The sequence below is a fragment of the Acartia tonsa genome, chromosome 15 (assembly GCF_053477335.1).
Source record: "Acartia tonsa isolate MP-2025a chromosome 15, ASM5347733v1, whole genome shotgun sequence".
Classification (NCBI taxonomy): domain Eukaryota; kingdom Metazoa; phylum Arthropoda; class Copepoda; order Calanoida; family Acartiidae; genus Acartia; species Acartia tonsa.
The window spans coordinates 23,935,139-23,951,041 of NC_137274.1; the positions used below are offsets into that span (position 1 = coordinate 23,935,139).

The 15,903-nt window shown below is 29.9% G+C and overlaps 2 protein-coding genes across 2 annotated transcripts in view; both read right to left on the reverse strand.

The window, feature by feature from the left end:
* The window catches only part of LOC145307523 (uncharacterized), a 30,945-nt gene extending 29,783 nt beyond the window's left edge, over positions 1–1,162 (reverse strand). Inside the window, exons 1-2 of the mRNA XM_080149978.1 lie at positions 1,148–1,162; positions 770–832 (exon numbers count right to left, since the gene is read on the reverse strand). Coding sequence (XP_080006104.1) covers positions 770–832; positions 1,148–1,162 — 78 coding nt within the window. The remainder of the gene's footprint in view (positions 1–769; positions 833–1,147) is intronic.
* The window catches only part of LOC145306792 (mitochondrial disaggregase-like), a 228,707-nt gene that overhangs the window by 31,360 nt on the left and 181,444 nt on the right, over positions 1–15,903 (reverse strand). The gene's annotated exons all lie outside the window — the stretch shown is intronic.

Sequence of the window (15,903 nt, forward strand, 5' to 3'; positions counted from 1 at the left end):
ACAAAGGGAATGTCACAGTATGTAAAAATCTTTTCTTATAACCAATGTAATTTTGATATGATATTCTTTAATATATGGGTACATAAATAATTTATATCCATTTTTTTTTAATATTGTGAATGACTTTTAAAATAATATTGATAAACTTTAAATGTAATTTTTGTATGTAAATGATAAAGACAAATAAAGAATCAAATAATAATAATAATAATTTTCTTTTTTGCTTTTTTTATCATTAAAATGATAATCATGTTGTGTTACTTTTAAATGACATTTAAAAAAATACACAATGCTTTATCTATTTTGAATACAATTCCCTATAAATGCACTGCAATTGTTCGTATTTAATGCATTTATTATTCAGTTTTCATAATAATGATAAGCGCGGTATCGTTCTGTTTAGAAAATTTGAAAATTGTTTTTCATCTAATTAAATATATTTCATTTTTGTAGGCAATATTTTTAAAGATTTATCTTCAATTGTTAGTTATCTACCTATATATATAACGTTATTTGCAAATTCACAGCCACTTTAACTTCCATAATCCCCTTAATTTGTACAAAAAATGTCTTTTCCATCAAGAAAAAAATTTCTCCTTTAAAAGCTGTTTGTATTAAGCCCAAAATAAACTGTATATGACAAAATCTCAAATACAGTCATATATTTAACCTTTTTTAACTGTAAAACCAATATATTGCAAATAAAATAAGTTAAAGGAAAAAATAAAGAAAAAATTTAATAAATTTTCTAAAAGATTCAAAATCTCACTTTTCTCTCTTGATATCTTTTCTTCTGGTCATCATCATGTGGATTCAAGAAACAACAGAATCCCTTAATAATTAAATATTTTTAGAATAAAACAAGGATGACAACATCCCTAAAAACGAAGCTCTGAAATGGGAGGACAAACAAACTTTTAATACTTGTAGAGTGACAGAACTGAATAATCAGAATATAAATGTATATAATTAAAACAAATTGTAAGTAAATTTGTTGAAAAACTGTGTAAGTACAGTTTATTGGTTCAGCTGATTGTGAGTCATTAGGAACACAGAGTTACATTTATGCATTAAGACCCTCAAAAAAGTATCTTTTAGGGTTTAGAGCTCTTATTTACTAATGTATCATCAAAAGTTTCATATTTACTTGTTCTCTGTACATTTCCACACAAGCATATATAAAAATTTTAATTTTACTTTCATTAACAACAGAGATTTTTAGAGCTAAAGTATTTAAAAATTTACTGAGAAAAATTTTTTTTTTTGTTTCTTATAGTTTTTGGATAGATATTATGTTGTTTATATCAAGTTATGATATATGCACATCTAAAATGTAAACATTTTTTACAACATGTAATGAATTTGATTGCCATGGGCCAAAACTAAAACTTGATCTGTTGATGGATTTTCATGGTTATTTTTTATGGATGCAAAATATATACCTATTGCAAGAAACAAGAAGTTTGGTGATTTTTTTAAAAATATAAAAAGCATTGAAAAATGTTGATATCTTTATTACATCTAGTTATGATATATGTACAGCTGAAGTGTAAACAACATTTACAACATGTAATAAATTTAGTAGATTATATATGTAAAACAATAATTGTTTCAAAAAATTTGAATTCAATTTTAATGAAATTTATACAAAACTTTAGAATTAACTTTCATACGTACATATGTTTTCTAGTTACAAAAGTTCAGCCAATTTTAAAAATAAAAAATATTGGCAGCTAGCCAAAACAAGCACCATGTTTACAAAATGTTTTCAACTTAAAACCTTAATTTTTTATTACAATTTTGTATAAAGTTTCTGCAAGGAACAAAAATAAATGGATTTCTACCTTAATGTAAAGTGAACAAGGACTTAAGCTATTTTTGATGATACATTAGGAAATAAGGGCTGTAAACCCTAATATATACTTTTTTGAGGGTCTTGCTATATAAATACAATCCATTTTTACACCTTGTACACCATCACTGGCTGATAGGCAAATGCCATCACAAGCTTCTTGACATCCCAAGTTTTCTCCAACACAAGGTCCAGTATGAGTGATATGCTTGGTAGAAGTAGTATGATCACTAAAAATAGATACAAATCAAAAAATTGTCAAAAAAAGTTTTAACTTGGACAAATATACTTCATAAAAAAATATGCCAAATTTATCTAGTACCTGATGCAATAAATCCAATGGAATTCATCTGTTCTTGTCCAAACTTTGTATATCTGTATGTGTAGTTGGCTACAGCTGTATGTCAAGTTAACAATCAAGATAATTAAGAAATCTTATTTTGTTGTGTCACTTTTGTTTAATCAACTTATTTGCTCCTGCATTACTCTATGGTTTTATTTATTGAGGGTTTTATCTAAACCCCGAACCACTTCATTATGCAATCTATATTTTGCTGGATATTTTGTCTATGGTAGTCCATAAGTGTACAGCTTTACAGTATATTGTTTCTATTTGTTAAAGCAACACGTATGATAAAAGAAAAAGATTCTTTTTAAAGTAAAATGCTTATATATCAATTGAAATCTATATTTTTTTATTTTTTACTGATCCACTTCATTATGCAAATCAAAATAAAATCAATGGGAAAACGTTTGTTTTGCACTTTTCTCCACTTTTCAAAATTGATTATGATAAAATAACAATTTTTTAAGGGATTTATGCATTAATTATAATGAAAAACAGTTTAAGGTAGATTTTAATGATTTTTCTAACTAATAAATAATTTAAAAAAAGAAATTCTATTCCTATCACTTTAGAGGACAGCTGCTGACCCCCAGTCTTATGGATGAAGCTAAATACATGTTAAAGATAAAAATAACCCTCAAAAATATACAAAAATGTTTTTTGATGTGTTAAAAAAATCCATTTTAGAATCTTGATTTTGAGGACGATGGCCTTTAAGATACTCTTACTGGTGGGGATGGTGAGCTAAATGTTATCAAAGTGCATGCCCATAATGAATACTTATATATTGAACTATGGTCCAATTTTTGTAGTCATAGCAGCCTCCAGCCACGCAATATTAAAAAAGAAAAAAAATACAATTTTAATTACTAAAATTCATAAAGTAAATAATGTAGTTTTATGATAATGGTTATGTTTCATGTCGTGGGGCTCTATTGGAGGCTGCTATGACTACAAAAAATGGTACATAGGTTAATAGACAAGTTGTTGTAATGGTCATGTACTTAGATAACATTTGGCTCACCATCACCACCAGTAAGAACATCTTTAAGGCCATCATCCTCAAAATAAAGATTTTAAAATGGATTTTTTTAACACATCAAAAAACATTTTTGTGTACATTTGAGGGTTATTTTTATCTTTAACATGTATTTAGCTTCATCCATAAGACTGGGGGTCAGCAGCTGTCCTCTAAAGTGATAGGGATTGAATTTCATTTTTAAAATTATCTATTAGTTAGAAAAATCATTAAAATCTACCTTAAACTGTTTTTCATTATAATTAATGCATAAATCCCTTAAAAAATTGTTATTTTATCATAATCAATTTTGAAAAGTGGAGAAAAGTGCAAAACAAACGTTTTACCATTGATTTTGTTTTGATTTGCATAATGAAGTGGATCGGTAGAAAATCAAAAAATATAGATTTCAATTGATATATAAGCATTTTACTTTAAAAAGAATCTTTTTCTTTTATCATACGTGTTGCTTTAACAAATAGAAACAATGTACTGTAAAACTGCCCTAGTAATCTCTGTCTCAGCAATTTACCTTTTTTTGTGCTTATATAAGCATTTTTGTCAGATTTAAGTAGGACGTGCTCACATCGGGAAAGTCCGCACTTTACACCAAAAGTGGCTTACTTAAATCGGACATGTCGGACTAACGAGCCATTTTCGTAGGTTAATTGCTTACTTGAAGAACTATTATTGCCCTATAAACCCCTAAAAAACCCCAAAAATAAGGGTGGCTGATAAGAATCAGCAAAATCGGACGCTTTTGAGGTAAATGTCTTACAGATTAAGATTTTAATCCGGATTATTTTTCCTCAAAATTTAATCCCTTCTCAGCCATTTAGGCTATATTTGTAGTTGATTGCTTACTTAAACAAGCCATTTTTGTGATTAATGTCCTACTTATATCTTCCATTTTTGCTACAAAATCCTTACTTAAACAAGCAATTTTTGTGATTAATGTCCTACTTATATCTTCCATTTTTGCTACAAAATCCTTACTTAAACAAGCCATTTTTGGGGTTGATTGCTTACTTAAATCCTCCATTTTTGCTGCAAAACCCTTACTTAAGTAAGCCATTTTTGGGGTTGATTACTTACTTAAATCATCCATTTTTGTTGCAAAATTCTTACTTAAATAAGCCATTTTTGGGGTTGATTACTTATTCAAGTAAGGATTTTGCAACCAAAATGGATAATTTAAGTAAGTAATCAACCCCAAAAATGGCTTATTTAAGTAAGGATTTTGTAGCAAAAATGGATGATTTAAGTAAGTAATCAACCCCAAAAATGGCTTATTTAAGTAAGGATTTTGTAGCAAAAATGGGTGATTTAAGTAAGCAATCAACCCCAAAAATGGCTTATTTAAGTAAGGATTTTGCAACCAAAATGGATGATTTAAGTAAGCCATTTTTGGGGTTGATTGCTTACTTAAATCATCCATTTTTGCTACAAAATCCTTACTTAAATAAGCCTTTTTTGGGGTTGATTACTTACTTAAATCATCCATTTTGGTTGCAAAATCCTTACTTAAATAAGCCATTTTTGGGGTTGATTGCTTACTTAAATCATCAATTTTTTGCTACAAAATCCTTTCTTAAATAAGCCATTTTTGGGGTTGATTGCTTACTTAAATCATCCATTTTTGCTACAAAATCCTTACTTAAATAAGCCATTTTTGGGGTTGATTGCTTACTTAAATCATCCATTTTGGTTGCAAAAACCTTACTTAAATAAGCCATTTTTGGGGTTGATTGCTTACTTAAATCATCCATTTTTGTTGCAAAAACCTTACTGAAATAAGCCATTTTTTGGGTTGATTGCTTACTTAAATCATCCATTTTTGTTGCAAAAACCTTACTGAAATAAGCCATTTTTGGGGTTGATTGCTTACTTAAATCATCCATTTTTGTTGCAAAAACCTTACTGAAATAAGCCATTTTTGGGGTTGATTGCTTATTTAAATCTTCCATTTTTGCTGCAAAATCCTTACTTAAACAAGCCATTTTTGTGATTAATGTCCTACTTATATCTTCCATTTTTGCTACAAAATCCTTACTTAAACAAGCCATTTTTGTGATTAATGTCCTACTTATATCATCCATTTTTGCTACAAAATTCTTACTTAAACAAGCAATTTTTGTGATTAATTTCTTAATTAAGCTAGAAACTAATGACAAAAAGGACTTGTAGATATAAGTGACAAAACTGGAGGACATATGTAAGAAATTAATCACAGAACTAGCTAGTAAGGATTGTATAGTAAAGATAGAGGATATTATTAAGAAATGAATCACAAAACTTGCTTGATTAGGTAAAGGTTTCAATAATAATAATGAAGGAAATAATTAATAAATTAACCAAAAAGATAGCTTGTTTAGTTAAGGGTTTTATAATATAAACAAAGGACATAATTAAAAAATTAACCAAAACATTTGCTTACTTAATTAGAAGCTTGTAGCAAAAGGGGAAAAACTTAGCCAGTAAATAATGATAAAAATTGCTTGTCTCAATAAAGCTTTTTTAGTAAAATTCTAGGATTTTTACTTTAAAATTAATTAAAACTTGAATTAAAAAAAAATCTTGACTCAATTATGGCTTACTGAATTATAAGACCCCTTATTGCTGTTAAAAAATCAATAAAAAAGCTTTTAAAAGTAAAATTATATTAAATAATATAGTAAAATATTAACAAAATTTAGACTGATGAAAATTAGGTTGAAATTTATACAATTAAATTATATTTCTACTTAAAACTCACTAGTTTTCAGCATAAATCAATCTGATGTTTCTAATTTAATGTTGTGTTATAAAAGGTCCAGCAAAACCACTCCAACAACAGACTGAGACAATCTGCCCTTAAAGTGATCCTAATGTCCTCTAATTATATTTTGATTGATTTGCTCAGCTCTGTTCTCCACTGAAAAACTCATAAGAAAAAATTATATATATATAATGAATATGATATGATATACATAAAATACTTCTTAACAAATTTTAGTTAATATTTTTTACATAAATATCAATGAATGATTATGAATTTTTAGAATCAATGAATTCTAGTTAAATATAGAAAATATGACCACAAAATATCCCAATAACTTTTTGCTATTGATAAAACTAAATAAATAATTTAAATAGTATTTTTCATTTAGGGTTAGACATTTTTATTTTAAAAATTTCAAAAATATAATACAAGTGCAGTGATGTCCAAAGGGGGGGGGGGTACTGGGGTGATTACCCTCCCAATTAAATTTGGGGTTGCCTGTAGGCACCAAAACATTTTTAGAAATGTTTTTTTTATTTTATTCAAGTTATAAAAAATCTTGTTTTGTTTTGAAAAAGTTTTGAAAAAGTGACTAAGGAAAAAGTAACTTAACATGAAAGATTCTTTAAGCAAAATTGAGGTAAAAATAATTTTTTTGTTACTGGCAAAAACTTTTTACAAAATTGTAATTAAAAATCTAAGTTATAAGCACTTCTTTACACATATTGAGTGATTAAAGATTGATGATATTTTAAAAATATTACTTTGGGGTAATAAAAAAAATTACACCCCCAATAACTACCCCATTTTTAAAAGTGTATAGCTTTTCCTTACATTATTTTTTTTAAAGCTAATACACTTTTAGGCAAAATTTTTATCTTTAAATTGCATTAACTACATCTTACAGACTTGCCAACTTTTTTCTCAAGCAATATTCTAGAATTTCAGTTTTTTAAAACTTTAATTTGAACCTGATTTTCTGTTACACAATAACTAATGCATAATACCCTTGATAAATTGGTAATTTTACAGAATCAAAACTTTGAAATGAGAGAAAAGTAACAAAAGTCTTATACTACCTATATACTACAGGGTCATTCAAGAGAAATGATTTAAAAAAAAACTAAATTAGGCATGGAAAATAAAAAAATATATAAAATGCTTTATAGATTTGGAAAACCCATTCTGGGACATTCATGTTTCAAATATTTAAAAATGATTTTTTTGACAAATTATGCCTACAAAAACGGTTTTTCTAACTATTATGTAAAATGCTTTGTATATTTTGAAAACCTATTCTGGGACATAAATGTTTCAAATATTTAAAAATTATTTTTGTGACAAATTATGCCTTCAAAAACAGTTTTTCTAAATGCCTCATTTTTGATGATTTTCTGATTTAAACATAATGGAAAAAATGCTCACATTTTAAAAATTCAAATTGCACAGCTTGCTTTAATAGTAGAAAAATGTTATGCATACTGTTAGAATTGTCATAAACTTTAGTTTTTGGATATATAAGAACCATTCATGTGCTATGTATAGTACAGAAGCTACGTGTTAAAATGTTCCAACTTACTTAAAACTTTTCAACCTTTCCCACACTTTTCAATGTAGCTCCTAAACTACAAATACCACAAAAATAGTACTTATATTTTCAAAAACTAGAGTTTATGACAATTCTAACGGTGTGTATAACGTTTTTCTACTATTAATACAAGCTGTGCAATTTGAATTTTAAAAAGGTAAGCATTTTTCCCCAATCTTTAAATCCATACATCTTCAAAAATAAGGCCTTTGCAAAAACCGGTTTATAAGGCATAATTTGTTGTAAACATCATTGTTAAATATTTAAAACATAAATGTCCGAGGATAGGTTTTTCAAATATACAAAGCATTTTACACAATTGTTTTATTTTCCATGCCTAATTAAGTTTTTAAAAAATCATTTCTCTTGAATGACCCTGTGGAATAACATTTTTAAAAAACTTTTAAAGGATGCCTGCAAGAAAAATATAACGCTATAACTGCTGAAAGACTGCCACAAGTAGACCCAATATCCCTAAATTTAAAGCCTTCAGCTTCAATAACAAAAAAAATTTTAGGCATTTCAAACTGACATTTTATGTACAATACTCAATGCTCATGTTAGAAATTAAGAAATTAAAGTATGTAACAAATTTAGGTTGCCAGTAACTAATTATATATTTTTCCAATAAAAATACCCCTAGACCCAATATCCCTAAATTTAAAGCCTTCAGCTTCAATAACAAAAAAATTTTTAGGCATTTCAAACTGACATTTTATGTACAATACTCAATGCTCATAATAGAAATTAAAATATTAAATTAGGATCTACTGCAGTTCATGGTAAAATATTGCTGGTAACGAATGCTTCCTGGTTCCTGGCAATATTACAAGATTCCTGGATCCAGCAGCACGCAAATTCCCCTAAATCCTAGGTTCCTGTTAGCTGGCAATCTGCAAATTTTCCAAGTTACCAGCAATGACAGAAGATTACTGGCTTACAGGAGTTTTTACCCCATACCCTTTTTCACAATTTCTTAGGGGGTAAACAAACAGCAACAATTAATAAGGGACAGAAATTTCAATTATTTGATGTGCATTCCTAATAGAGGTGGGGGAAGGATTTAAGAGAGTGGGATCTTTACCTTTAAACTTAACGGTTTCTATCTTTATATCCACTTTCGCGCCAAAATTTGGGCGGTCCTTTTTATTTTTATTATAATATATTAAAAAGGGGGAAGGGGAGATACATTTGTAATTTTAATCATATTAATTAATAAATAAATGATTTCTAAGTGAGGCTCTGAAATCAAACAGTAAAACCAACGATTTTGAACGCCTATAGAATGCAAAACTTAATACTAGCCCCTGTGACCTAAAATAACCTAATTATAAAAAAGTGCCGCGGCCAGGTTTGATGGTTTAGTTTGGAATAATTCTAGTGGCGTAACGGTGACATACAGACCATGATAAGAAAAGCTTCACTCTTAATAATTCATTGGTAGATAATAATTTGAGTGAAACCATGAAGGTAATTAGATTATGGCGGGAGATTTTTATTTCAAATAATTATATTTCCTCCCCTTTTTAGACTTTCCAATCAACTAAAATAGTTAAAAACCTTCCCAGGACCTATTACCATTAAATTTTACTTTTAAATTGTTACTTTTTACGCCTACGTAAACGTTTTATTATTAACTGTAGATAAAAATCAGAAATACGGAATATTTATCATATTTGTCTTGTCTCACCCCCCCCCCCTTCTCTCTCTAATTCATTATATACATTTGATCAGTTTAAGGTTTTTAATTTACTATAAATTGTTGTAGAACAGAGCAAAATTTATACCTAATCCTCACTCCCCCAATTAGTACAGAGAAACACCACTACCCTCCCTCCCACATCAGACAAACATGCCAAAAAAGCCACTTCGAGTAGATTGAATCTTATCAACCTCTAATTGTGGGGTAAGTGTAATAAAAGGGAAATGGGAATTAAAAAGGGAAATATTGCTTTTTAACAGGAATATTTCAAACATGCCAGTGCCAGGAATATGCATAAATTGCCAGCAACCAGGAAAGTTAAAAATTGGTAGCTCCAGCAATATTTCTTGTTATGCTAGATCCAGGAAGCTTCTATTATTGCCAGAAAACAGGAAGCATTCGTTACCAGCAATATTTTACCATGAACTGCAGTAGATCCTTAAATTATGTGGCATAGACAAAATATTATAACCTTATCTTTTTTCAGTTATTCATAAAATTTTAATATCATGTAGATGCTAAAGTGTTCTCAGAAGAACAGGAAATATCATTTTGATACTATTATTTACAAAAAAAAACTTTGAAAAATGGACTGAAAACACCAAAAATTGGGAAATATGTAAAAAATCAAAAAAGCTACTTGTAATTTCATCTTTAAACACTAAAATTGCTTGGAAATTCCTTGAAAATTTATTTTTAATACTGTAATCTAAAAAGAATTTTTAAATCAGACCATAACACCAAAGATATTTAGAAAATGTAAAAAATAAACAAAAATCTACTAAAAAGCAGTCTGATCACCACAGATGTTTTCTTAGAATGACAGGCAATTTTATTTTGTAAATAGAACCAAGAACATTGAAGATATGGGGGAAAATGTGAAAAATATAAAAATAGCTGGGGAAAAAATCGGACTGAATGGATGTTTTATAGTTGATTATGCTTCTTAACAAGAAGTTTCAGCAGTCTATCTTTTATAAGAGCAAAGAAAAAAAAATATTCAAGGAAATTCAACTCTAAAATTATGTGTTAAATCATATTTCAGGCACAGGAAATAAGAGAAAACAGAGGTGGAGGGGATCCTTTGTTAAAATTAGAAAAGTATATTGTTGCTTTCCTACTTATGCTTGATAAAATTAGTATGGTATAATGTTTCTGTGCTACTTATGCATATACCTGTCCTTGTTAAAATCAGAATAAAATAATGTTGCTGTACTACTAATAGATATAACTGTCCTTGTTAGAATTCAAATAATGTTGCTGTGCTACTAATGGATATAACTGTCCTCGTTAGAATTAGATTATTATAATGTTGCTAATTCCCCTTGTTAAAATCAGTAATTTACCAAAAAAATACTTAATCACAAGGGGAGAGATTACTAGGGATATTAAGTTATAATACTGCCGCGCTATTTATGAATATACTTAACATTTTTAAAAATCAATATTGTATAATGTTGCATACTTGTCCTTGTTAATACCAGCATGATCTCTGGGGCTCGGTGACGCTATTTAATTGCAGTGTAACATGCTTAATCGCCAAGTGTATTTAGTAATGTAACACCTATGTAATAGACAACCAACTCTTTGTTTGCACGACCTTTGTCTAGAAGTCCTAACTGTGCATGGTAATGAGTTGCGCGTTTTAGTCCAAGGCATTTCCCCTACTCTAATTATTAATGTCGAACATCTGAAAAGCATCAGTGCAGTAGGAACCATTTTTAACGTCCTTAGTTTTGACGCAGTGTTGAACCGAGACTTGATCCCATCAATTCCTCGACAATGAGTGGATGCCCTACGTGTTAAGCCATGGTTGCGCGTTAATATCAGTATAGTATAAAGTTTTTTAATAGAATGTTTGTCTTTCTTTAATGAGAACTAATGGCGTGTCATCACTTCCTCCATAATTTATAAAAAAAAACAAGGATGACAACATACATAAAAGCGAAGCACTGTAACGGTAGGGACAAATGGACATTAACACTTGTATAGTTCAGAACTGAATAATCCTAATATAAATGTATAAGAGTCAAAGCAAAATTGTAAGTTAATTTGTTAAAAAACTGCTTGATACAGGATAATGTTTATGGACATACTTACATTTTTAGGACTTGATTATAGAGTTGCTTCGTTTATTACATTATACTTTGTTGTCCCAGGAATCAATATACCAAAATTCAGATCAATCCGATGATTAGATCACATAAAAATTTGATGTTAAAAAAGTAAAAAAAATCAACATGCTTAAAATGAACGTACGGACATTTTGGTAATGATTATAGAGTTGCTACGCTCTCTAAATCGTACCTAACTGCTAAAGGAATCACCATGCAAAATTTGAAATCGATAGGACGATTCTAACATGCCTAAATTAACGAAAAAAGCTATCCGTTACGGACGGACGGAGTGACGGACGGACGGACGTACGGACGGACCGACCCTAATTATAGAAAAGCTTCGCTTTTAAAAATCAAACCATTAACATCATTACTGCACAAATAAATTTACTAATTAACCTCTCTCTAATATAGATGTTATTGTGTTATTTGGCGAGTAAAAGATTGCAAATATGAGAATATGCGGAAGTGAAGACCCAAAAGATTTTTTTTTGATAAAGGATATGAAAATGGATGATTTTTGTACAACCTAATCAATTTTTTCTAAGTATCCAAAGTTTACTTCAACAAATGAGAGATTGTGTTTAAATAACGTGGTAAAATCTTCAGTCCAATGCTCCCTCCCTTTACAAAGCTCCTTTAAATTAATTTTTTTACAAACAAACTTGAACATTGATTGGTTGGTTACAAACAGAAGTGTCCAAACTTTTAAACCAACAATTTTATCTGCAGAAGGGTTAATTTGATGACATTAAAATATAATATGGAGAGAGAGGACAATAGCAGATAAACTATGCATATAAAGTGATAAATAAATATAATTGCATCGTATCATAGGCAGCTTTTAGCGGACATGAAAATACAAAAATGAAAAATCTAAGATTAAACCCAGTTTTTTTAGACCCTAAATGCCGAAGGTCCGGCCTATCAAAACTGGTAATAATTTTATGATTCTTATTCAAATATTCGTGAATAATTATATGTAATAAGATGCTATACATAATTTTTCAGTATTATTGAGAACATGTTTTACTTCAGCGGATATTATTCGGTTACGAAGCCATACTGGAAACAACTTGTATTTTAAACAGGGCTCGGAAGCCGTACAGTAGCCTCGAATACGATTCAAGTTTAAACCTGCTATTGTGACAAAAAAATCGAACAGAAGGATGGTGTTTTTAGGAACAGGTTAAGACTTCCAGCTATATATTAAAGTTGTAATATGACGATTTCACTGAGGTTTACACGCGGCTGCCGAGCCCTGATCTTAAGCTGTGAGGGACAGGCATTTAAAGGGATACGATAATAGAGGAAAATTGTATTACATCCCTTATGACAATAAACAAGATTACTCCTTAAAAATAAAACAAATAAGATAAAGTTGTTATAAAACTTCGGGTATCAATGTAATTAACAGCCTAATGTCCCCTTTCTACCTGGCAAAAGATTATTTATCAAATAATAAAAATTTCAAAATTATTACAAGATTTATCCCAGACTTGCTGGACCTGAGGGGACCGAAGGCCCTGGCTAACAAAACTGGTAAAAAGGGAGTTATTGTTTGCTCGAATTTTCCGTAGAGGTGTGACTTTAAAAAAATTCTTTTTGCCTTTTTAATTGCTAAATTAGACCAATTAAATACAAACGACGAAGCCCAATCTGTCCCACTTTTGAGCAAGACGATTCCCTTTTCTCCCATCTCTTTTGAAGAGATTTTTCTCCCCCCCCCCCTTCCCTTTTTCTTTTTCTTTTATATGACGTCATATAAGAATCGTCTTGCTCAAAAGTGAGACAGATTAGGCTTCGTCAATACAAACTTATTAAGACATCATTTTTATTATTTATTTGACCTGCACTTAAGTTTTTGGATTTTAATACTAAGAAATATTATAAAATCATCAGTTGAAAAGTTTGTTAACTAATCTACCAATGATTTAGCCGATAACTAAGATAAAGTTGGTTAAATATAATTTCCTGTCCAATAACACCTTCTTCTTTTTAACTGCTCTATGATATGCATCATATAAAAATGTTTTAAGTAATAATGCCTCCCCCCCCCCCCCCTCCCTACTTATATAACCTAACCTAACCTAACCCGACAAAAATTTTCCGGTTCCATTGCTCAAAAAGGTACTTCAAGTGAAAGAACCAATATTTTTGTTTTAAAGCATTGCTTTTATAGATGATTTTTTTCTTTACTTCAAACTTAATTTTCGTTTATAACAAGAATTGTAAGGAATAAGACAATGGACGATAACAAAAAAGTACCCAAACTGACCAATGAGCGTGCGTTTTTCAGGGAGGGATGGTAAATTGGGCTGTTTGTGAAAAAAGTCCCCAAAGTTTATAAACTATAGTTTCGAAAGTTTCTAATTCTAATTGTAATCTATTAATTTTTGTTCACTGGGGATGTAAATTAATTTATCGGCCATTGTCATATCCCTTTAGGTTCCTGCGATTATAAAACTTCGATATAAGTACCGAAAGCTTCAAGCCAACAAATAAGATAACATAATCCTATTATATAAAGTAGTAAGCGTTTTTTGTCTGTCTCGAAGGATCTCGCTAACCGCTGGACCGATATTGTTCTCCTTTACAGTGAAGCTTCTTATAGGTCCTGGGAAGGTTTTAAACTATTTTTGGAGAGGGTGTGGTTCACCCCCCCCCCTACTTCCCCCCCCCAAAAAAAAATTTGTTTAAAATATTTTGAAACTCAAATTTAAAATGGGATGAAGTCGACTTTACCCCCTCCTACCAGTGCCCTTAGAGGCTTCTAGGGGCGTAGCCGCTAGTTATTAAATATTGTGTGTAACTCGCAATCGTGGCTCAACACGTAGCGCATCCGCTCATTGTCTGGGAGGTGATAGGTTTGAATCTCGACCCGACATCGTGTCATGACTTAAGACGTTAAAAGTGGTCCTTACTGCTGATATGTCAAGTGTTAATGAACATTTACAATTGTAGAGTGTCAGAACTAAATTAGCATAATACTGTATAAGGACATAATTAAATTTATGGGACTTCATTAAAGATATGCTTTGCTTATAACATTGTCCCTTGTTGTCAAAGGAATCAGTATTCGAAAAATATGATTAAGATCTTTTAACAATTATAGAGTTGCTACGCTTCCTAAATCGTACCTACTTGTTATAATGTAGTGTGTTTTAAATTGATAGGACAATTCTTACATGTCTAAATTAACGAAAAAAGCTAACCAGTACTGACGGACAGACTGACCCTGACTATAAAAAGGTTTTCTTTTAAAAAGTTACAATCCATTTTCCAGTATGGCTTTGAAACCGATTAACTGCTGGATTAAGACCGGTTCTCAGCCGAGAGATAAGACAATGGGCTTATTACAATAGTCCCCAAAGTTTTATAATAACTTTTCCTATTCTTTGGCTAAACAACTTTGGGGACTTTTGATTTGAATTTTGATTGGTTGATTCACTAAGGAGAGTGTAACGTTTAAACCACTAATTTTAATATACAATAGGGTAATTTTGTGTTTCATCATTAAGGATCAATTTAGCATCAAATTACAGACATTTTTTCATGAATATTAAAATAAAATCATAAAATTAATACCTTCCAGTTTTGTTTTAATTCCTATATTTTTTACTACCGGCTACGACCCTAGAGGCCTCTAGTGGCACTTTAGATGTTTATATTTGTTAAAGTCTCTACATTACTTCTTTATTTTACGATAATTTTCTTTATATTACGTTGAAGTCTCCCATATATTATTTAAAACTTCAATTTTTTGTCATTTCTCTTGGGAGGGTGGTTGTACCCTCCCCCAAAATAGTTATAAACCTTCCCAGAAACCATGAGAATCTACCCTGATAAGGAGAACCCGATCGGTTCAGCGGTTAGCAAGATACATACACACAGACAAACAAACATTCTGTTACTTTAGTGTAAGGATTTTACTTTACACTGAAAGTTGTCTATAATACGATGCAATAATAATGTCAAATCCCGGCCTGGTGATGTAATTTCAATAATCTTATTTGTTTATGATAAGGGTCTGTGCGTCCGTCTGTTCATACACTATGTCGATTTAGAATTGTCCTATCAATTTCAAACTGTAGGTGGTGATTCCTGTGTATTATTTAAGAAGCGTAGCAACTCTATGAACAGGAAGTTTGTACGTCCAATTGAAATATGTTGATTTTTAAATTTTTTTTACATTTTTTTTATGTGATTTTAAACCAGTTTCGTTAGCCCGAGATTCCAAAGGCACGGGTAAAAAAAACTGGTTTTAATCTTATGTACATTTTTGTATTCATAGAAAACAGGATATAATGTTTTTTCAGTATGCCCTAGTACCGAAAATATTTTTTCCAGTATGGCTTCAAAACCAATTAAAATCCGCTGAATTAGAACCGGTTCTAATCCATACTAAAAAATTCTATATGGCAACTTATTACAGACAATTTTCCACGAGTATTAAAATAAAAACCATAAAATTAAAATCAGTTTTCTTTGCCAGGTCCTTCGACCATTCAGAGCTAAC